Raw genomic sequence first — 22,500 nt, forward strand, 5'->3', positions numbered from 1 at the left:
AGACAGCTGGAACTGAACAGGATGATGGAGGAGAGATTGTGTGTGTTGCTGCTTTTAGCAGATAAAGCCAGGGTCTGACTAGTCATTTTCCTGATGGCACATATTTAAAGAGAACAACATTAAATACACCATGGCGGTTGTTATGGGATGATTAAATGGGAGTGGAGTGGACGGGGTCACACTAGAGGTAAACCGGGCCAGGTTTAAGAATGATTTGTCCAAAAGATCTATTGCAAATAATCCAAATATAAAAACCAAACCTAACTCATTTAATATACGTAGAGCCATTTTAATATAATGTACCGTAAATATTAGTGATAAGTGTTTACAATTTAAATGTGTGATGGTTGTTTTTGTACATATAACCTTGATATATAGATTTTAGCTGGATTTCTCCTCAGCCTCAGCAAATAGTGTAATAAATCGCTGAGAAACACATTTGGAAAACAGACTGCTATAAATAATGGCAGAGAGTAAAGGTGAACATGTACAGCATAAGTTGTACATAATATACACAAAATTATGCATATATTGTTCTACTCTCATTTGTTGTTGACAGGAATGGGCTCAATTACCATGGGCTCAATTTATATTGAGATACTTCTTCGGTGTTGAGAGACCTGATCTTCGGAAAAGATGACCCTCAAGGACTCTTTCTCTTACAGTATGTGTTAAACACTGTTGTGTGCATTTTGATTTGTTGTCATGTTTGTTCCTAAGAGTTTCTGTGAGATGGAAGGTTCTGGGACTCAGGATCATTGGGTGTGATTCTGATTCGTTTGCATTATTTGAACTGTGTGGTGGTTTATTTTGGGCAAATTTTGTATTGACTGAAAGATGATACAGGACAAAAATGATGTCGACTCTAGAAATATGTGAAATTGAGAGCTACTTTTTCACCATCTGTTAGGAATATATACATCTTGTGGTTCAGGCATCAACTCTAAAAGTTAATCTACTGGAGTTGCTGAAATTCCCACAGCCAAATTCTTGAGTAGATGTACTTAAAATTCCGGGTGTATTGGCACGAAAAAAGTGAAAGCCAATAGTTGATGTTAGCCTGAGTTACGTGCGCTGAAAGCTAACAATAGCAACCTCATTAATGAAACATATATACGCTAGTTATTTAATGGTCACACATTGTTAGTAATGTTGTTTGAGAGTCTAGGAGGACAGCTGGACAGTGTTAAAACTTTCCATTATTCAGGAATGATGATTGTAGTCTAACATTAGTCATCATTACAGCACATTTTCCTAATCATTAACACAACAGGCGCGACCAGTGCAACTGATCTGTCATTATTCATTCTATACAGAAAGAAAATACTACTTTCTAAAATCATGTAAACGTAGATACATAGCCTGGATTGAGATGTTGGGGATGTCAAAACGTTTGCAAGACCTTGCTACATTAGTCTGCATACTATGTATGATACACTAGACTCTAGCTGCTAGCTGTATTTTATATAGATTATATACACAGTATATTGCTACTTTAGCTAGCAGATGCACAGAAAATGGATGCTAACTTTAACGCCATCTAACACGTTTGAGTTGGTTGTTAAAACAAAAACGTTGTTAAAATATATTTGCATTAGAAATTTAGCACGGGTTAAAGACACTTACATCATCTATACTGGAACTATTAAGCATGGACTTATACTGTTTATCATCACACCACCATGTGGCTTTCAGAGCTGCTATTATTCCTGATTGTGTGTGACAGTGTGTCAAGTCATCGCTCACTCTTTGAAATGGTATCTTCTCCAGCTGTCACTGCAGACTTCACAACAGCTGAAAGCAAGACTAATGTTAGTCTGAGTAAGCATGTCACTCAGCAAACGTGACAGACTTCAGTCATATCCCTTGTTTTCTTCTCAGTCAGAGCTGCTAACTGCTAACGACACCATCACACAGTATAATCAGCACAGGACACAGACAGTACAAGATACAGACAACACAGGACACAGACAGCACAGGACACAGACAATATGGGATGCAGACATCATTGGACACAGACAGCATGGCACACAGACAGCACAGGACACAGACAGCATGAGACACAGACAGCATGAGACACAGACAGCATGGCACACAGACAGCATGGGACACAGACAGCATGGCACACAGACAGCATGGGACACAGACAGCATGAGACACAGACAGCATGAGACACAGACAGCATGGCACACAGACAGCATGAGACACAGACAGCATGAGACACAGACAGCATGAGACACAGACAGCATGGCACACAGACAGCATGGGACACAGACAGCATGGCACACAGACAGCACAGGACACAGACAGCATGAGACACAGACAGTATGGGATGCAGACATCATTGGACACAGACAGCATGGCACACAGACAGCATGGGACACAGACAGCATGGCACACAGACAGCACAGGCTACATACAGCATGGGACATAAACAGCATGGCACACAGAGAGCTCGGGCTACAGAGAGAGAGAGAGAACTACAAACAGAGAATATAAAATAAAGGTAAAATCTTATTTCAAGAGTTTCCAGAAGAAGGTTAACCAATAAAATGGAATAACTGACCAGACCAAATATCCTAACAATCACCAGATGTCTCTCTGGGGCTTTATATGATATTTAATAAGATTTGAAGCCCCAGCCACCATTCACACACACAGTATATTTTCTATTGCCATTTCCCTGCATCCTAAACAAAAAAATCACTAAAAATTGAAAAGTAAAATCTTTGGAGAAATTGGAGAATTTCTTTTCTTTTTCTTTTAAAAACAACAACAACATCTTTTTAGTGTTGTGTGTGTTATGAACATGCTATGACTCAGCTGACCATGGCTTCTGACCAGGTTGTTACTTTATGGTCTGTATTTTCTTATTTAATAACATGTTTTCCATTGAATTTTACGTTGTCTTATTTTTAGACCCTTCGTGCAAAGCCAGGAGTCACTCTGGCAAGACAAACTGCACCGCAAACTGAGAATCTGGATAAGAATTTGCTGACTTCATGTTCAAGAGTAACCTAAAGCATCTCTTAGTCAGTCCACACTTCGGAATCTGTCATGTCTGATCCTGATTCCACCGCTGAGCCAAGACACCACTCCACATCCCACTCCAGTTCACTCCGGTCCAGCCATCAGCCTCCGCTTCCTCTTACTGAACTCACCTGCTCCATGTTTAACTTTAATCAACTGTGTGTATTTAATCAGCGCACTATGGGCTCCTTGCACTCAGGGTTATTTCAGTTTTGTAACAAAAATCTCGAGTATCCGGTAGAACTGTTAACATTCGGCAGTAGAGCGAGACAGTAACCTCTAACGTTTGTATTTTTTACTCTCAATAAAGTCATAGTGCTGGGCTAAAGTTAGCTCGGCTGTTCATTTTTATTTATAGCTGTTTTCTTATCTTGAAAGTTGTTTATGGATAATGGAGCATAGAGTCTGACGCCTTTCTCCAGCTTATTAAGAGAAGCTTTGCACGCGTTCTTACATTTTCAGACATTCATTTTCAGGTGCAAAATAGTACAAATATATATAATTATAGCGGACGAGCCAGATGCAGAAGTGCCATTTGGTAATGCAGAAGTGTTATGTGTGCGAGTGTAGCATTGTTCAGGTTTCGCTATTCTTGACCAGGTGAAATTCTGTACAATGAAATTCTACATGCTGATTTGGATCGTTGGAGTGAAGATTCCGCTTGCTATTAACATCCACCAGCTGCTGAATATGGGGCAGTGGAAGCTTGATAGTTAAACTACTAGGGCAGTGGTATCTTGATAGTTAAACTACTAGGGCAGTGGTATCTTGATAGTTAAACTACTAGGGCAGTGGTATCTTGATAGTTAAACTACTAGGGCAGTGGTATCTTGATAGTTAAACTACTAGGGCAGTGGTATCTTGATAGTTAAACTACTAGGGCAGAGGTAGCTTGATAGTTAAACTACTAGGGCAGAGGTAGCTTGATAGTTAAACTACTAGGGCAGTGGTAGCTTGATAGTTAAACTACTAGGGCAGTGGTAGCTTGATAGTTAAACTACTAGGGCAGTGGTAGCTTGATAGTTAAACTACTAGGGCAGTGGTAGCTTGATAGTTAAACTACTAGGGCAGTGGTAGCTTGATAGTTAAACTACTAGGGCAGTGGTAGCTTGATAGTTAAACTACTAGGGCAGTGGTAGCTTGATAGTTAAACTACTAGGGCAGAGGTAGCTTGATAGTTAAACTACTAGGGCAGTGGCAGCTTGATAGTTAAACTACTAGGGCAGTGGTAGCTTGATAGTTAAACTACTAGGGCAGTGGTAGCTTGATAGTTAAACTACTAGGGCAGTGGTAGCTTGATAGTTAAACTACTAGGGCAGAGGTAGCTTGATAGTTAAACTACTAGGGCAGTGGTAGCTTGATAGTTAAACTACTAGGGCAGTGGTAGCTTGATAGTTAAACTACTAGGGCAGTGGTAGCTTGATAGTTAAACTACTAGGGCAGTGGTAGCTTGATAGTTAAACTACTAGGGCAGAGGTAGCTTGATAGTTAAACTACTAGGGCAGTGGTAGCTTGATAGTTAAACTACTAGGGCAGTGGTAGCTTGATAGTTAAACTACTAGGGCAGAGGTAGCTTGATAGTTAAACTACTAGGGCAGAGGTAGCTTGATAGTTAAACTACTAGGGCAGAGGTAGCTTGATAGTTAAACTACTAGGGCAGTGGTAGCTTGATAGTTAAACTACTAGGGCAGAGGTAGCTTGATAGTTAAACTACTAGGGCAGTGGTAGCTTGATAGTTAAACTACTAGGGCAGAGGTAGCTTGATAGTTAAACTACTAGGGCAGTGGTAGCTTGATAGTTAAACTACTAGGGCAGAGGTAGCTTGATAGTTAAACTACTAGGGCAGTGGTAGCTTGATAGTTAAACTACTAGGGCAGTGGTAGCTTGATAGTTAAACTACTAGGGCAGTGGTAGCTTTATAGTTAAACTACTAGGGCAGTGGCAGCTTGATAGTTAAACTACTAGGGCAGAGGTAGCTTGATAGTTAAACTACTAGGGCAGTGGTAGCTTGATAGTTAAACTACTAGGGCAGAGGTAGCTTGATAGTTAAACTACTAGGGCAGTGGTAGCTTGATAGTTAAACTACTAGGGCAGTGGTAGCTTGATAGTTAAACTACTAGGGCAGTGGTAGCTTGATAGTTAAACTACTAGGGCAGTGGTAGCTTGATAGTTAAACTACTAGGGCAGTGGTAGCTTGATAGTTAAACTACTAGGGCAGTGGTAGCTTGATAGTTAAACTACTAGGGCAGTGGTAGCTTGATAGTTAAACTACTAGGGCAGAGGTAGCTTGATAGTTAAACTACTAGGGCAGTGGTAGCTTTATAGTTAAACTACTAGGGCAGTGGTAGCTTGATAGTTAAACTACTAGGGCAGTGGTAGCTTGATAGTTAAACTACTAGGGCAGTGGTAGCTTGATAGTTAAACTACTAGGGCAGTGGTAGCTTGATAGTTAAACTACTAGGGCAGAAGTAGCTTGATAGTTAAACTACTAGGGCAGTGGCAGCTTGATAGTTAAACTACTAGGGCAGAGGTAGCTTGATAGTTAAACTACTAGGGCAGTTGTAGCTTGATAGTTAAACTACTAGGGCAGTGGTAGCTTGATAGTTAAACTACTAGGGCAGTGGTAGCTTGATAGTTAAACTACTAGGGCAGTGGTAGCTTGATAGTTAAACTACTAGGGCAGAGGTAGCTTGATAGTTAAACTACTAGGGCAGTGGTAGCTTGATAGTTAAACTACTAGGGCAGAGGTAGCTTGATAGTTAAACTACTAGGGCAGTGGTAGCTTGATAGTTAAACTACTAGGGCAGTGGTAGCTTGATAGTTAAACTACTAGGGCAGTGGTAGCTTGATAGTTAAACTACTAGGGCAGTGGTAGCTTTATAGTTAAACTACTAGGGCAGAGGTAGCTTTATAGTTAAACTACTAGGGCAGTGGTAGCTTTATAGTTAAACTACTAGGGCAGTGGTATCTTGGTGGTTAAACTACTAGGGCAGTGGTAGCTTTATAGTTAAACTACTAGGGCAGTGGTAGCTTTATAGTTAAACTACTAGGGCAGTTGTAGCTTGATAGTTAAACTACTAGGGCAGTGGTAGCTTTATAGTTAAACTACTAGGGCAGTTGTAGCTTGATAGTTAAACTACTAGGGCAGTGGTAGCTTGATAGTTAAACTACTAGGGCAGTGGTAGCTTTATAGTTAAACTACTAGGGCAGTTGTAGCTTGATAGTTAAACTACTAGGGCAGTGGTAGCTTGATAGTTAAACTACTAGGGCAGTGGTAGCTTTATAGTTAAACTACTAGGGCAGAGGTAGCTTTATAGTTAAACTACTAGGGCAGTGGTAGCTTTATAGTTAAACTACTAGGGCAGTGGTAGCTTGATAGTTAAACTACTAGGGCAGTGGTAGCTTTATAGTTAAACTACTAGGGCAGTGGTAGCTTGATAGTTAAACTACTAGGGCAGTGGTATCTTGGTGGTTAAACTGTTGGCCTACTGATCGGATGATTAGAGGTTCAAATGCCAGCGCTGTCAAGCTACCACTGCTAGACCCTAGAGCAAGACCCTTAACCTGCAACTGCTCGGCTGTATTTAGTTGGAGTTCAGTAGATAGGCTGTAGGGCTACTGCTTGTAAGATTTTAAGGTCAAATCACTACCTAGCAAGAACTATAACCCTTAGCTGTATAAATTAAATAAATGTACATCACTTTAGAAGAGGGTTTTTGCCAATTCCTATAAATGTGTTGGTTATTTGATGTTTTTTAGCCATGCTGGTGTTTCACCTTAGCTATCACTCATTAATCGCTCTATTAACATTATTCTTGAGACGTAATTCTTGAGGCATAACATAAAGGTAATTGAGTGTTTGCATGCTTGGAGACATTTTTAAAAGCTACTATACATGTGGACGGGGCCTCAGCGTGAGGCGAGAGGATTGTGGAAAAGTGAGAGTTGTTAAGGAAGTGGTTACGGCCCTGCCTGAGGGGACTGAAGTAAAGGAACATTCTTCTGGCTCCTGTTTGAAGTTCTTCAGCTTCCTCTATGACATCATGGCTTTTCCCTTTGCTCCCCTGCCACGGCACAAATCAGTATCTGGGAAAATCATTTAGGAACTCTGTTTTTATATTGAATCACGAGTCCCAAATTCATTTCTTTACCAGAATCAAATGTAGAGTTCGCTCTAAATTATGAGTGTGTGGAGCACGGTCCATTAATAGAATATGCTATTAATATAAACAGCCTGAATGACGGTGTACTCTTGCCTTTAATTTGGGTTACATGATACACTTGCTACTTAAGTGGCTGTTGCTAAGCATTTTGAAATATTCTCACCTGGGTGGAAGCTAGCTAAGGATCGAGGCTAATGATTTAGCTGTCTTGCACATAGCCTGCGCAGCGTAATTGATCTGAACGAGTCAGGCTCAATGTTTATATCACATTTTGCATTGGATATCTGAGAGCTACACTGCTATTACTCTACCAGCTGGACGTTCGTGCCCCTGCCCCTGCAAAAGAACCTGAGATCTCTGTGCTATCAACAAACTACCACTTCATAAAGTAATAAATACTACACGAGTGAGCCGTTCATGAGTAATCTTCTCATTGTGGTGAACATGTGACCCTGTTTGATCATAGCGTCAGTGTGTGAGCTTTTTAAATATAACACTGCTATCACACTGTTTATCTCCGTGGTCACTTGATAGCTGTTCTAATTATATGCTGAGAAAGAAGGCCATCTTCTGTCTCAGTGCGTTTATGAGGCTTGGGGAATATAAATGATCTGAACTTCACTTGATAATCTTCTACGTCTCCATCTGAGCAGAAGTTTTCACACCTAAAGCAGGGCTGTGTGTTCAGCGTGCACGTCCGTGACGTTGCTGAGATGTAAATATGTAAATATTAGCATACTGCGTAGCTTAACACAGGGAGTTATTGTTAGCAGCTCCTCTCAGTCTGCACTCCACATGGCGGCTCAGCTGCTTTTCATTAGAGGTGAGGAAGCAGCCCGCTCACTCCCTCACGTCATCCACATGCCTTTCCACTGCCTGAACTTTTATCCCTTTTCTCTAACTGAGTGTCACACGGCCGCACGACTCTCCTCTTTCTTTCTTCTTACCTGCCTCTCTGTTTCTTCTCTACTCTCACGTCAATCTTTACACCTTTGTTTTCAATAGTTTGCTTAAATTTATGCTTTTTAACTGTCAGGCTATGTTGTTTATGTAGCTGTGGAAAACACATTTATCATTCTGACAGTTAGTAACTTCTTAAGACATAGTTACAGTGTGTGTGTGTGTTTTATGTGTGTGTGTAATGTTGTCTAATGGTTTGCTGGAGCTTACTGGATACTTTGCTTTTACTAACTCTCATTGCATCCAAGTTCAAGCACACACACACACACACACACACACCTCTTAGACAATTTCACCATTCTTTCTCGACTAATATGTACACACACACGCACACACACACGCTATAATTTGGTCAGTACATGTGACAGGCTGTAGGTGTGTATGTCTGCTGCTGTCCTTGTGCATGTGATGACAGTGTTGATAGCAACATCTGGACCGTTGCCAAGGTCACACAGCAGATCTATGAGGTAGCTTAGCCCACTACACCACCTCCCTGCCCCCTCACTTTGTGCGTGTGTGTGTGTGTGTGTGTGTGTGTGTGTGTGTGGGTGGGTGTTTGCCTTCCTCCTGCCATGTAAAAATAGATGGAAAATTACAGAGTGGCGTTCCCCACTGCTCTGAGAGGAAGTGGTGCTCAGAGCGCAAACTACATTCACACACACATATGAACACAACCCAGACACACTATTAACAACGACAAAACTGCACCGGGAATGTTCGATACAACACCATCAAAACTCGGAGAGATGAAACGGAATTAAAAACGGTAAGGGACGGCAATAAAAGGCCAGATGTTGAGCCGTCCACTGCGTGATCTCTTCAGACTTTCTGAGTCTGGGTTTAAACACGAGCTCTGCACATTTCATCCACAGTGTGGGGATTTACAGTGAGAGAAAACGAGCAGAAGAGCAGCATCACACCCTCCTCAGTCCCGAACAAACACCATGGAGATCACACAAGTGTAAAAAACACAAAAAAAAAACCTGACAGGAATACATGTGAAAAAAGGTTGCTATGCAACTTTAAGTAGCATCAGTGTAGTAAACGTGATGACACGTTTAGTTTTAAGCACTAAAGCAAGGAGGAAGGGTGAGAAACTTGAGCCTACGCAAACAGTATGATGTGTTATTCCATACATGCTGCAGAGCATCCACCATGTGCTGTGTGTGGGCTTTTTAAAGAATTATTGTAGTATAGCTGTCCTTTTATGATTTCGTGGAAATTTTGTTGCATGCAAAAATGCTTGAATTAATTTTATTTTTTTTCCAAACCAATTTTTTTTTTGTGCGTGTTTTTAACGGAAAACTACTCGGACTGGCAAAATTGCAAGCTCTGGATTCTCCTTTTAAACCAGCAGTGTAGCCACATATGCAATTACTTTCTCTGTTAGCTGTGCACATGTTCAATGCATGTGAAGTAAAGAGGGTTTCAGCTGAAGAATATCTGCAGAATATTTGCAGTAATTTGGAACAATTTAAAAAGACCAGGTCACAAATCCCCCCAAAAATCCTGGAAAGACTCATTAAAGTCGTGTGAAATAATCACTACAATATATAATATAATCTACTATTAAAAAGAAGCGTATAACTACTGCACATCTCTGTATATACTGCAGTGTGTAATAACGTATCATCACACTCATTACGAAAACAAACACTATTTCTTCTCAATAAGTGTGTAAATCATGAGAAGAAGAGAAGAATGATTTTATCAAAGCAGCCAGTTTATATAAAACACAGCCGCAGAGAAGTAACGGACCAAGAAATTTTTTATACAGGTTTCATATTCAGGACACTTTTGGTTTCATTCTACATCACTTCTGAATCTCAGGGCACTTTTTTTTAAACTTGCATTTCGGTTGCTAGCTTGCTGATACACTTTAGCAGAAGGTCTGAATGTTACTTGTACCTGGATTTGGGTGTCCAAAAAAAGGAATGTTTTGCTTGACTTGGGAATGTGAGCATTTTTACTGCTGTGTTCCAATAAAATTGATTCATATTGATTACACAGCTTCAAGGGGATAAATTATTGCAATAATGGAACATCTTTGTCTATGAGACATTCTCCGTTAGCCAAAAAAGTCTGTCGACTTGGATAAGTGCCTAGCACAATGAAAGCTAGCTGTGTACAAAATCAATACTCGCTCACGCCACACTATCTTTAAGAGGTTTACAAAGATCAGGCATAACATTATGACCACCTGCCTAATATTGTGTTGGTCCACCTTTTGTTGCCAAAAACACAACAAATTGTTGTGCACTGTGTATTCTGACACCTTTCTATCAGAACCAGCATTAACTTCTTCAGCAGTTTGAGCAACAGTAGCTCGTCTGTTCGATCGGATCACACGGACCAGCCTTCGCTCCCCATGTGCATCAGTGAGCCTTGACCGCCCATGACCCTGTCGCCAGGTCACCACTGTTCCTTCCTTGGACCACTTTTGATAGATACTGACCACTGCAGACTGGGAACACCCCACAAGAGCTGCAGTCTTGGAGATGCTCTGATCCAGTCGTCTAGCCATAACAATTTGGCCCTTGTCAAACTCGCTCAAATCCTTACACTTGTCCATTTTTCCTGCTTCTAACACATCAACTTTGAGGACAAAATGTTCACTTGCTGCCTAATATATCCCACCCACTAACAGGGGCCATGATGAGGAGATAATCAGTGTTATTCACTTCACCTGTCACTGCTCATAATGTTATGCCTGAACGATGTATATCCTGGTCCGGGTTGTGGAGGATCCAGAGCCTATCCCAGGAGCACATCGGGCAAGGTGGGAGAAAACACCCTGTAAAAAGCATCGAGCACTCACACACTCACAGTGATGTTTCTGGGCAGAAAACTAGTGACTAAAATGAAAAGTCACATGAACACAGAGAGCATATGCAAAACTCAGGAAGTCAGAAACACCAACTCAGGTCTGACGCCAGGAGGCTGGAGATGTGAGGTGGCAGTGTTTCACGATAGCAACCCTTGAAACAAAACAGCCATGTTAAATAGAAGAAATCTGCCATCTTGGACTAAATTTTAGTGCCATTCAGGCAAATGACACTTTTCAGCATACTGCACTTAATAACAACAACATTCCAAACTAAGCACCGGATAGAAGAAAAAAAAGAGGGGAAAATATCAAGGCCAATGAGTCAGTGTAGTTGGATAATCACAAACAGGTACTGCATAGCAACCTGAATAGTGTTTGCTGGTGTTTATTCAAACAAAGGTTCTGAACCTGGAAGCTGCCGAAAAACCTCAGACGCTTTATTTAGTATGATGTCAAGTTGCATGTGTTTAAAAAGTGTGATGTTTTTATGATGGTATGAGAACACGATTTTGTACAGGCAGTGATAGCTGTGTGTGTGGGTCAGGGGCAGGGGCAGGGGCAGGTTGAGGGATGCAGCAGCCACATAAAGAGGATCCATCCATCTATTTTCTGTATCAGAGGGAATCTGGAGTGTATCCCAGTGGTATCCCATCCAGAACTGGGTCCAACCCATCACAGAGCACACACACACATACACACACACACACACACTGTAGACAATTTAGAGATGCCAATCAGCTTATGTCTCTGGAAAGTGGAATAGCTGGAGGAAACCCCTGAAGCACTGGGTTGCAAACTCCATGCACACACACACACACACTGAGATAGAGCAGAGAGGTAGAAATCAAAAATCTCCAACCCCAGAGATGCGAGCCAAACCATCTAACCACTAACATGATCTTAGACTCAAAATGTATTAATTTGTCTTGAAGAAGACTTCACACAGACCTCAGCTCAGCACAGACTAAGAGTTTCCACATACCCTAGTATGATAACACTCCTCCATCATCCTCCTCACACACGCCTCACACTCATCAGCATCACACCTCTGTGTAATAAAGCAAGAAACACTTAGGTGTGGACACCGCTGACTGATTTAGTTTAATTAAAACACACAGAACGTGTCATTCAGTATCCAGCAAAAACATTGAGACACGCAGATGCTGCTAATTCCGTCCAGCAGCATCCCACCCAGTAAAACTGCTCTGTAATCATCTCTGCGTCACTTGTATGGCTCTCGCAGTACACTACAGCTTCAACTCCTCCCAGCTAGCGGAGCTTCTGTGGCATGATGCATCATCAGCGAAACACACTCTATGGCTGATCTTGGCAGTGACGGGACTGTAGCATGTCCAGCACAGTTTACCTTCAGACAGATTCTTGTGGATTTTGTGTAGATTAGTGTCTTACTCCCTCTCGCTGTCATGCTCTCTTTTTTTTTTTGCTGCACTTTTTTAGCAGAGGAATTTAATAAAAGCGAATACGTTTTATGAGAAAAGTTTCACATCTAATTCGACTTGGGTTTTCCGAGTAAATGATTCAAGTTTGTTGACATCCATCACACTGCAGCACAGATGATCCGAAACGCATGAAAGGCTTTCAGGCTCTGTTTTAGAAATATGAAAATGTGTGTGTGTGTGTGTGTGTAAATAACTGTATGCATTGTTCACATTGAAAGGAAACAGTATTTAAATGATTTTTTTTTGTCTTTTTTGCATGGGCTTTTTGTTTGCTTGATAACCGTAAAGTAAAACTGAAACTCGCCACATATGTAATTACTGTACAAATAAACCAGCGATTAAAAGCTGTGGGAAAAAATAGTAAATAGTATATGAGCAAAAAGACATTGGTAGAGATTCTGAAAAACATTTCTCTGGTGCTAATGGCATAAGAATGAAGGTAATGTCTAAAAACAATTACTACAATAAAGGTAAAGTTATAATTCCCAGAAATATAAAGTCTGCAAATATAAAATTATGCAGAATTAATGCTTGTCCTTTTAGTGATATTCATATGCAATGTAATCACCGTTCCTGACAAACTACCTCAAGTGATCTACAGCTTGTCCCAAATCTATACATAGATAAAATGTCTCTCAAGCTGTTTCATATAAATATATATATTTATATATAATTTATATAATTTATATTTATATATTAAATAAATATATATATATATATATATATATATATATATATATATATATATATATATATATATATATATTTTTTTTTTTTTTTTATTTCTTCAGATAGCCTTTGTCAGCATCCTTATCTGAATGATGAAGCTGGTGTGAGATTGCGATGGACCTGCAGTTGCATCAGATGTGTTACACAAGTTCATCATAAGGGTCTGAGAGATGACTCTTTGTGTGTGTGCGTGTGTGTGTGTGTGTTTACAAAGCATGGTCAATCATGAGGATGTTTCTTAAATAAAACTGACACTTTACTATAAAAGTGTTATGGAAGCTTTCAGGACGCATTGACCCCACCCTATATTTAGCACTTTTCGTTCGGAATTTCCAAGAAGGCGCTGTGGTGGCTGGGGTGGGGGTGGGGTATTGTGGGTCAGCTGCGGACAGAGAGGAGGCGGGTTGAATCGACAGAAAACGTGTGTGTAATCTTGAGGAGGTTACACAGATGTTGTATGTTACTCATATGCTGTGTGTGTGTGTGTGAGAGAGAGAGAGAGAGAGAGAGAGAGAGAGAGAATGCTGAAAAGTGTGCAAAGATTTCTAGTCATCTGTCTCGCCAGTCGTCATTCTCACCCGTACACGCCAGGGTTCCAGGCCCTTTAAGTCAAACACGCAAAGTGAACAAGACTGTTTTGCTCGACTGACAGATGCAAAGCTCAGTAGATTCTGCTAGTAAATCATTCATTCATCTAGATACAGTACAGTAGATCACACAGTATAATGATCTTCTAATGGGGTGTTTATAATTTAGGGCTGGCAGTCTAAGTGTGTGTGTACTATATGTGTTTTGCAGGCTCTTCTCGTCCACTGAGGCAGTTCACTGCACCTTCTTCTTCCTCATTCTCATCACACTATCACTAACTGCAGCTCATGTGGTTTTTTTTAATCAGCGGTTTTCTGGTCACACCCATTTCACAAGGAGATGTAAAGTGCAAGTTCCTAATTTAGTCTGCTTCTTGGTGTCTCTGTTACTCACACCCTTTCTTTTACTCTTTCATTCCGTTGTCGTCTTTTGTGTGTCATTGTGTCTCACTCTTCTCACTGTCTGTCTCTCGTTCTGTCTTACCACAACTCTGACTTCCTTTCAATCTTGGTCTTAGTCAGCTACCTCTTTTACTTACTTTAAGTCTATCTGTCTCTGTCTATCTTTCTCTCTCTCTCTCCCTCCCTTCAGTCTGTGAGTCACTCTGTAAGGCGTGTGTATAATAATGATGTTAATGGCTTTACCTTGAGCGAGTCGAAGCAGGCGATTACTCGGCCATTCTCCACCTGGCAGCTCTTGGCTGGATGGGCGAATTTGCACTCTGCGTCTGAGCGTGAGCACGTGCCTCTCTGGAACTCACGGCACACCTCCAGCGTCAGCCATTTTGGGTCGCGAATGTGTGCCATGTTCATTGCCATGGCGAACGCAACCTTGTGTGTATGTGTGTATGTGTGTGTTCAAGGTCAGGAAGAGATCTGCTGCACAGCCTTTAACGGGAAGTTTCTCTTTGCTTCTCTTTTTCAAACAATCAACATGAAGCCTATTCCACAGCGGAGTGTGTGGGGGTCAAGGGCGTGACAGAATCGCAGAAAATTCCCAGGCAGCAAAAAAGAAAATAAAACCTTTTTACTTCTGGCTGTTTTTTTTTGTTGTTGTTGTTTTTACACAAACACGCACATAAAGAAAGCTCCAACTGTGAAAATGTTGCAACTCCAAGAGATCCCACTGGCACTTGGCAGCTCCTGGGGTACTGCAGCTGTGTGGAAGGTGGTGCACGTGGTAGGTCAGGGGTCTGCGGAGGTGGCAGGGGTTTGCAGGATCAGGGGTCAGAGGTCACACGGCTGAAGGTCCAGGCCTGGTTTGGTTAGCAAGCTTGCGAAAAGCAGGGACTGGCACTACAAGCGGGTCCAAGCTGCAGCAAGAGAGGGCACTACCTTCAGTACCCACCTGGAATGGAGAGAGAGAGAGAGAGAGAGAGAGAGAGTGAGGGGAGAAAAAAAAAGATGAACACCTTACTCATGCATCATTTCGTTGTGACCTTGCGGCTGTATACAGGTGCTTCATAAAGGGCATATAGGCCACTTCTGTTGGTGTTGGCTGTCTGATACTGTCACATGGTTCTCACTTTAATCCCCCTCTTTTGCATTCACATTCTGTGTGCACTTTCCTTCTCTCTCTCTCTCTCTCTCTCTCTCTCTTTTTATCCATCTCTCCCTGTCTCACACTCGTCTCTCTGTCCAGCTGCACAAACTCTTTACCTACCCAAAAATGTCAAAAATGCAAGGCAGTCTACTTAACACCATTAGCTAGGGCAAATATAGCATTCTGTCAAATACCCCTCTCTCTTTCTCTCTCTATCTCTCTTTCTTTCTCTCTCTCTCTCTCTGTCTCTCTCTCTCTCATTCTATCTCATATCCTCTCACACCCTTACACACACGCGAAGAAGCCCCGTGTCAATTCGCCAGCGTCAGTGCAAGCTCTGGAAAATCAACTCTAATAGCGTATCACTTACAGTGCAGCACTAAGCAGAAAAGCCATGGCAAATCTATTTAAAGAGAGACAGATAGAAGTAGAGATTGATACAGAAAGAGATAAAGAGAGACGGTTGGGGGAAGTAGTGAAAAGAAAGAAAGAAAGAAAGAAGGAAAGAAGGAAAGAAAGAAGAGAGCGAGTTCGTTTCCCCTTTCTCAGAAGTGTTGCATGATGCCAGCTAACCAATCAGAGCAAGCGATGTTGCAACCGCATTCTGGGCCAGGCGCCAAGAAAGAGAGAGAGAGAGAAAGAAAGAGAGAGAGAGATGCATGTGTTCTCTAACTGTAAGTTGTCTTTAAAATTTGCTGCATACACACTATCATGTGCTGATGCTCTGTACACAGCAGAACCTCACCAGCTACACAAGCTTAAAGACAGAAAACCCAATTCCCACTTCCACCATTCTAATACAATGAATCTTTGGAACTTAAACAAGTAGGAGTGATAACGGTCACAGGACCAGGAAGTGTGTGTGTGTGTGTTGTCAGATTCCTCTGTGAGCAGGCCAATGCCTGCACTGCTAAGCCCAATCAACATGACTGTGATGATTGCAGCAGAATCATGTCTAGACTTGGAGCTTTTGATTTTCATCACTGCAGTGCAAAGAATGCATTGTGTGTTATATTGAGAAAGTGTGTATGAGAGAGATAGAGAGAGAGAGAGAGAGAGAGAGAGAGAGGAAGAGAGAAAGAAAAAGATACGGGTGTTTAAAATCGTCTCACTGCACATTTGAGGAGGGAAATTTCAGAGTATTCACACTCGTCTTACGCATGCACTTCTGGATCTCTGGGAGGTTCGTTTACACCACTGAGATTTTTTTGTGTGTAAAGTGTGGCTAAAATTTTTTTTTGACATAAATAAATATTTAATAATGCTCTACAATGTGTGTATGAGGGTATTTACATCATCCATCACATGTTGCAGAGAGAAAGCTTAGTGATCCAGCACACAGTCAGAGAACGCTGCTGGACTCCTGCTCCACGCTTGAGCCAGTCTCAGCTAAGGAAAATGGGCTTAAATACAAGTTCAGAGTGGCACATATCTGAGACATTCCTGCTGTTGTTTGTTTCAGCGCTCATTATGCATGCTTCAGGTTATCTTGTTTTCCAGAGACTGAAAATACTGATATCACAAGAAATGCACTTTAACTCACTGGAATGCTGAACCGCTGTCTCGCTTGATTGATGTTCATTTCATTCTCTCATCATGACTTTCTTAAGTTTCTCAAAGACATTATTCAAAAAAAGTTCTGTAATTTTATACCGAGTTAGGAAAGACCGGGGCTGCAGTGTTCTCCTAAACGGTAGACAACGTGCATGCGCATTTCACCGCACTGACGCTGTGGCTTGAGTGATACGTTATGCGAGCCATTTATTAATAAATAACTAAAGACAAACTAATCTGGCAACCAAAACAATCACTGCCTTGGTTAATAAGCAATTATAGCAACAATAAAACTCGCCAGTCGTCATTCTCACCCGTACACGCTGTGTACATTTAAATATTTAAGTATATTATATTACACATGCTTGACAAACACCAACATGAAAAATCCCAACGATTTAGAAATCTACACTTCCCAGCATTCAGTGAAAGTGTGTTTAAGATATAAAGCAAACATCAGTCAGGGGGAGTTTCCTCTGACTAAAACCGAGAACCTCTGTTTACAAGTGTACATTTCGGCAGTGGTCAGGATGTCGTTTGAGTCAGAGCTGCGGTGAGTCAAAAAACCCGAAAATCCTGTACTGACAATTCAGCACTGCGTCAAAGAGCCGGGTTCGATTTGCCACATGGTTTGGACGCATACAATACAACGTACGGCAACTCAGATGCGTCTATTAATGGAGTAATCACGTCCTGTTCAGGAACTAAACAGTGTGGTGACATGGTGACTGGCAGGAATCACAGCCAATCAGAGAGAATGTAAACGCAGCAGTGAGCGAGAGTGATATTGGCGTATAAGCAAATTCGGGATTGATGTAGTGTTAGCTTTGGTCTTGCTGAACAGGTAACATTTAATTGTACTCTAATTTCGTAGGAAGCCAGTGAATGATAGATGATCGCTAGCTGATTTAGCTTGTTTGGATGGAAGGTGTTGAGCTGGACAACTCATGACAGCTGACTCATGCTCAATTGGAGGGGTTGAGTTTTGACATGTTTTTTTTTTTTTTGTATTTCAAACAGTTAAATTAAGCAAGAATGAGTGATTCCCGTCCTATGCTAGTCTGTGCTGTGTTTTTACCCCCTGCTCAGGGTTTATTAGCGTGCTATTAGTGTGCTAATGCTGTCTGATCGTTTGACAGGGTGGAAAACAAAACACAGAGTGCGTCAGCTTCCCCAGTTCAGCAGTCATGGCACTGATCAGGGAGTCGGCCATTTTGAAGACCGTCTCAATCACAAAATCCTTCCTGTGCACTGCAATCCCACAATGCATCGCAAAATCCAGGAAGTACTGGTGCTCACTATGTTCCTTGACTGGAAATGATATCATATTTTCCCAACACTCACAGAGACATATTTTCATGTCATATTCTCTGAAACCTCTCAAAAAAGCAAATCCTCAGCCAACTTCATCTACAAATTCAAACAGCTAATTATCACTTTTTTTTTTACTTTATTTAACGTTTTATTTATGGTTTGATTGAGTTACAACTTTTAAAAAGTTTAATGATTATAAAAACTCTATTTGTAGGGGGCACAGTGGCTTGGTGGTTAGCTTGTTTGTTTCATACCTACAAGGTTCAATTTCCGCCACTGCCATGTGTGTGTGTGTGTGTGTGTGGAGTTGCATGTTTTCTCCGTGCCTCGGGGTCTCCTACTGGTACTCTGGTTTCCTCCCCCCAGTCCAAATCCATGCATTGTAGGCTGATTGGCATCTCTAAATTGTTTGTAGTGTGTGTGTGATTGTGCTGCGTGATAGACTGGCATCCTGTCCTGGGTGAACCCTGCCTTGTGCCCTGAGTCTTTTGGGATAGACTCCAGATTCCCTGTAACCCAGTAGGATAAGTGGTGTAGAAAATGGATGGATTCCATTAGCGAGCCTACGATCCATGACAGGAAATATTTTTCAAAATGTACTTCAAGCAACATAGAAAATAATGATAAAGATATTGATCTTGTCTGTTGTTGATAAATGTGTTTTATAACATGAGTACATAGTCACGTCAGCAGAAATTGAGACATCAGTGTCTCATTGTCTAGCGAGCCCGGGTCCTCATACTAGAACCTGGACTTGATTTACTGAGACACTACCTAGGGAGCTAGGGAGCTGATTGAGACACACCCGATGATTAGGTAACAAAATACACAAAGAAATCCAGCAGGCATTCGAGTTTTATTCTCTACACTATATTTTAGCTTGCTAGTTAGAGCTAGAGGTGTCTAACAGCCCTGGAGGTGTGCAGAGTCTCAGCAAAAGTGTCTGTGAGATTATAAAAGAGCAACTCTCTTGCCTTTAACCTGCCTGCAAGCTATCATTAAACGACCAGTTCATTCTGTTTATATTATTGCAGGATGAGCAGAGTTACACAGACGCTGCTGCAGGATCAGGTGATCACAATAATGCTGCGTTCACATATACAGCGACTCGCAGCGACAAAGCGACCAGAGATCATTCATTTTCAGTGAGAGCCCGTGACTTCTGGCAAAATGAGTGACAGAAAGTGTTGGGGAATAGATCCAGTGATGCGACAAAGTTGAGAAAAATATGCAAATGTAGAAGCCTTTATTTTTGTCGGCACAGTGAAATTCTTTTGTCATATATTCCAGCTTCAGAGGCTGGGGTCAGGGTGCAGGGTCAGCCTTGAACCCTTCTGGTGCGAGTCAGCCTTGAACCCTTCTGGTCAACAACCGAGAGCCTTAACCATTTGAGCTACCACCACCCCCACCGATGAGAGTGAAGAGATTAGAGCACATGTAATCTGTGGTAAAGAGCAACACTGCTTCTTCGTCTCGTATGATACGATGCCTATAAACACTTCTGATTTTTATACACAAACCCAATATCTCCCTCTAGACTGTTACATATAATCGAGAAGAAACTGATTTGTTGCAAAGCGAAATGCTAGTCACTCCACACACCGAGAAACAGTGTTACTATGGCAACCAGTAGTAGGAACGCCTGCTGGTGACTTCATAGCACAAAGACTAAGGACTTGCTGTATGCGTGAATGCAGTTTAAGAGCTATCCAGCTGACGGTAGCTAACAGACGGATTGGTTTTGCTCTTTCCTGTTTAACAGGGACACTGATGTGCCTCATAAAGTCGTTTGATTCTCATAACACTTGAGTTATGAGCTGCTGTTAATGAGCACAGTGGAAAAAGAGAACAGCATCAGCCATGTCACTAAATATTCTTCTGACACAGCGTTTCCTACCGGATCGGCCAAACTGTCCACATCGTACATGTTTGAAAGTCTCAAATCCGGCTCTGTGGTGCAGTTTGGTCAGAACCCAGCAGCAGGCTTGAAAACAGTGTGTGGCCTCCTGGAAAGCATTATCAGTAAGCAGGTCAAGCTAAGTCCTGGAACAAATCCAACTTCCATATCAACTTCCTGTATTTTTCGTCTTGTGAGTTGAAGTCGTTTTCGTTATTTGAAGAGTGTTGTGGACATGAACGATGCTTCTGCTGGTTAAAGTGTGGTGACAAATCATGAGCATTCTGAAGTCTGGTAATTAGTGAAACCACAGAGCTCTACCTACATGACTCAAACATACGCAGGTAATGATGTGTCTCCCAAAAAACTTTACCGCAGTCGCTCTGGTTAAGTTCAGCAGTGACTGCCCCAAATACTGCCCAAAGACTGTGGTAAGAGTGGATTCATGGGTAATTTTTATTTTGCTGCATCTGTGGAGTATGTGTGATCATGGCCAACAACAATTTCGACATTTCCTTGTGCTAAGAACAAAGTTTCAAACCTAAATTAAACTCACTTCACAGTCTAAAGGTGGATTTCGAGGCCTGTTTATTCATTTCACAGTAGAGGGGAAAAAAACAATGAAGTGCTCTCTCTAAAAAAATGAGAGAGAGATCTTTCCAGTTATGTTTAGATTTAATAAACCTGTATGATGTCTACAGAATACCATGTGCAAATGTGCAAATGTCTACAGAGTTCCATGTGCTGCTGATTGCAGCCATATTTGTGCTCATTTCTTTCGAGAATGAACAATGGATGGCACGCAGATACAAACACACTCGCACACAAACCTCTCTGTCGTGTGTCTGTGTCTCCTGCACCCAGATGGATGGACGACGAAGTTCAAATACGAATCGGCGCAAATCTGCTTTTATTCCCTAAATATGACGCGGAGCTGCGAATGCTGCCAGATCCCACATCGTTTACACTTTCGACCGCGCACGCTCATATCGCCCTAGACTCTCGTTCAACGGCAACACATCAGAACAGAAGTGCCAACAATAGCTGTAAAAGTGTTAAAGGCTATGCATCTGGGCTTTTTTTGTTCCTCCACCTTCGCGCTCTAATCAAGAACAGCTGACAAGATGTCAGCTAACCTCGAGAGCAAATCATCTGAAGCTTTATGTCGTCCGTTCGCTCCTTCTAGAGCTGCGCCTGTACTGAGGGTCATTTCAGGCCAGAGGTCCGTTCACACTGACGACGGATTTAAACAGAGTCATCAAAGTTCGAATCAGATAAACTAAAAAAGACGGATCTTGTAATGTGGACAGTCTGTGATCTCTGAGCATACGCGCATGCAGAGTCATGTATACCTGCATTCACCCTCCTACACACTTCACAGCGTCAGGCAAGACCGACAGACACAATGCAGAGAGGGGGGGGGGATCAAGCTAGAAAGACTAAAACATGCTGGAGCATCCAAGTCCTAAACATCCAGCATGAACTAATTCAATCTGATTCAGGCCAGAACGCATGTCCTATCATTAAACACACTCTGGAATAACTAACAGTAATGCTATAATATACTTATTACACAGAACAGGTATTTTTAACATGCTCACATAATCTAGGATAAACACTCAGAACCTCCAGGATTTCATCATTCCTTTTTTTTTTCGATCGCAGAACACAAAATCGAGCAAACCCCGGGGAGGAACCTGCAAATTTTCAAAACACAATGCGCACAAGACATTCATCTGAAGCTCTCTGCGATTCACCTGCGTCAAACATGAGCATCATAGAAAGTAATTACATGTGTGTCTTCGCTGGTGGGAGTTTCTAAGAAGAATCCTGTGCTTGAAACTTCGCAAGTCATATTGCACAATTCGAAAAAATCTACAGTAAACTCCAGCATTTTTTGGCCGCAACAAGCACAAAAAACTCCCTGAAATCTCGAAGGGAAGTAGTACAAAAAGATTCGGAACAGCAGATTACTGATTTCTCCCTACGTGAACAAACTGATGAATCACTGAGACATTAAACTCTGACCTGAAGACTCATCCGCACCAGTGAAACATCATTTAGTCCTGTGTGAAACAACAACACACCAAAATCAACAGCGCAACACGTCTGCAAACCTGCTCGGTGAATTTAGATCAGAGATGTTATATTGAAGCGCGTGCTTATTCTCTTTTGGGAAAGGAGTGCGTTCTCAGATCAGTAACAGATGTTTTGGAATTATTTACTAGGCCTGTAGCAGAAAGTGAGTGTGAACTGGGCTGAGCTGCAGGAGAGGCGTTCACGCCCGGAGTGTGTGCCTCTCCCTCCAACAGCATGTGATAGGACTTCCTTAGGACTTTCGCTTTTTCCCTGTAAAGTGTGTCTCTCACTCTCTCTCTCTCTCACACACACACACACACACTCACCACTCCCAGTCCTTCTTAAAGCATGGCACAC

The 22,500-nt window shown here is 41.8% G+C and overlaps 1 protein-coding gene across 15 annotated transcripts in view; it reads right to left on the bottom strand.

The window, feature by feature from the left end:
* The window catches only part of mbnl1 (muscleblind-like splicing regulator 1), a 67,198-nt gene that overhangs the window by 28,257 nt on the left and 16,441 nt on the right, over positions 1-22,500 (bottom strand). For 14 of the 15 annotated variants that reach the window (XR_009207499.1, XR_009207498.1, XM_058418890.1 and 11 more), the window contains one exon: positions 14,402-15,104. Coding sequence is in view for 13 of the 15 variants with exons in the window: in XM_058418890.1 (XP_058274873.1) it covers positions 14,402-14,575 (174 nt within the window). In the remaining 2 variants the exon portion in view is untranslated. Of the gene's footprint in view, positions 1-14,401; positions 15,105-15,669; positions 15,693-22,500 lie in introns of those variants that run through there. The other variant, XM_058418891.1, reaches the window with a different exon arrangement.

This window comes from Hemibagrus wyckioides, linkage group LG20 (genome assembly GCF_019097595.1).
Source record: "Hemibagrus wyckioides isolate EC202008001 linkage group LG20, SWU_Hwy_1.0, whole genome shotgun sequence".
Taxonomy (NCBI): Eukaryota; Metazoa; Chordata; class Actinopteri; order Siluriformes; family Bagridae; genus Hemibagrus; species Hemibagrus wyckioides.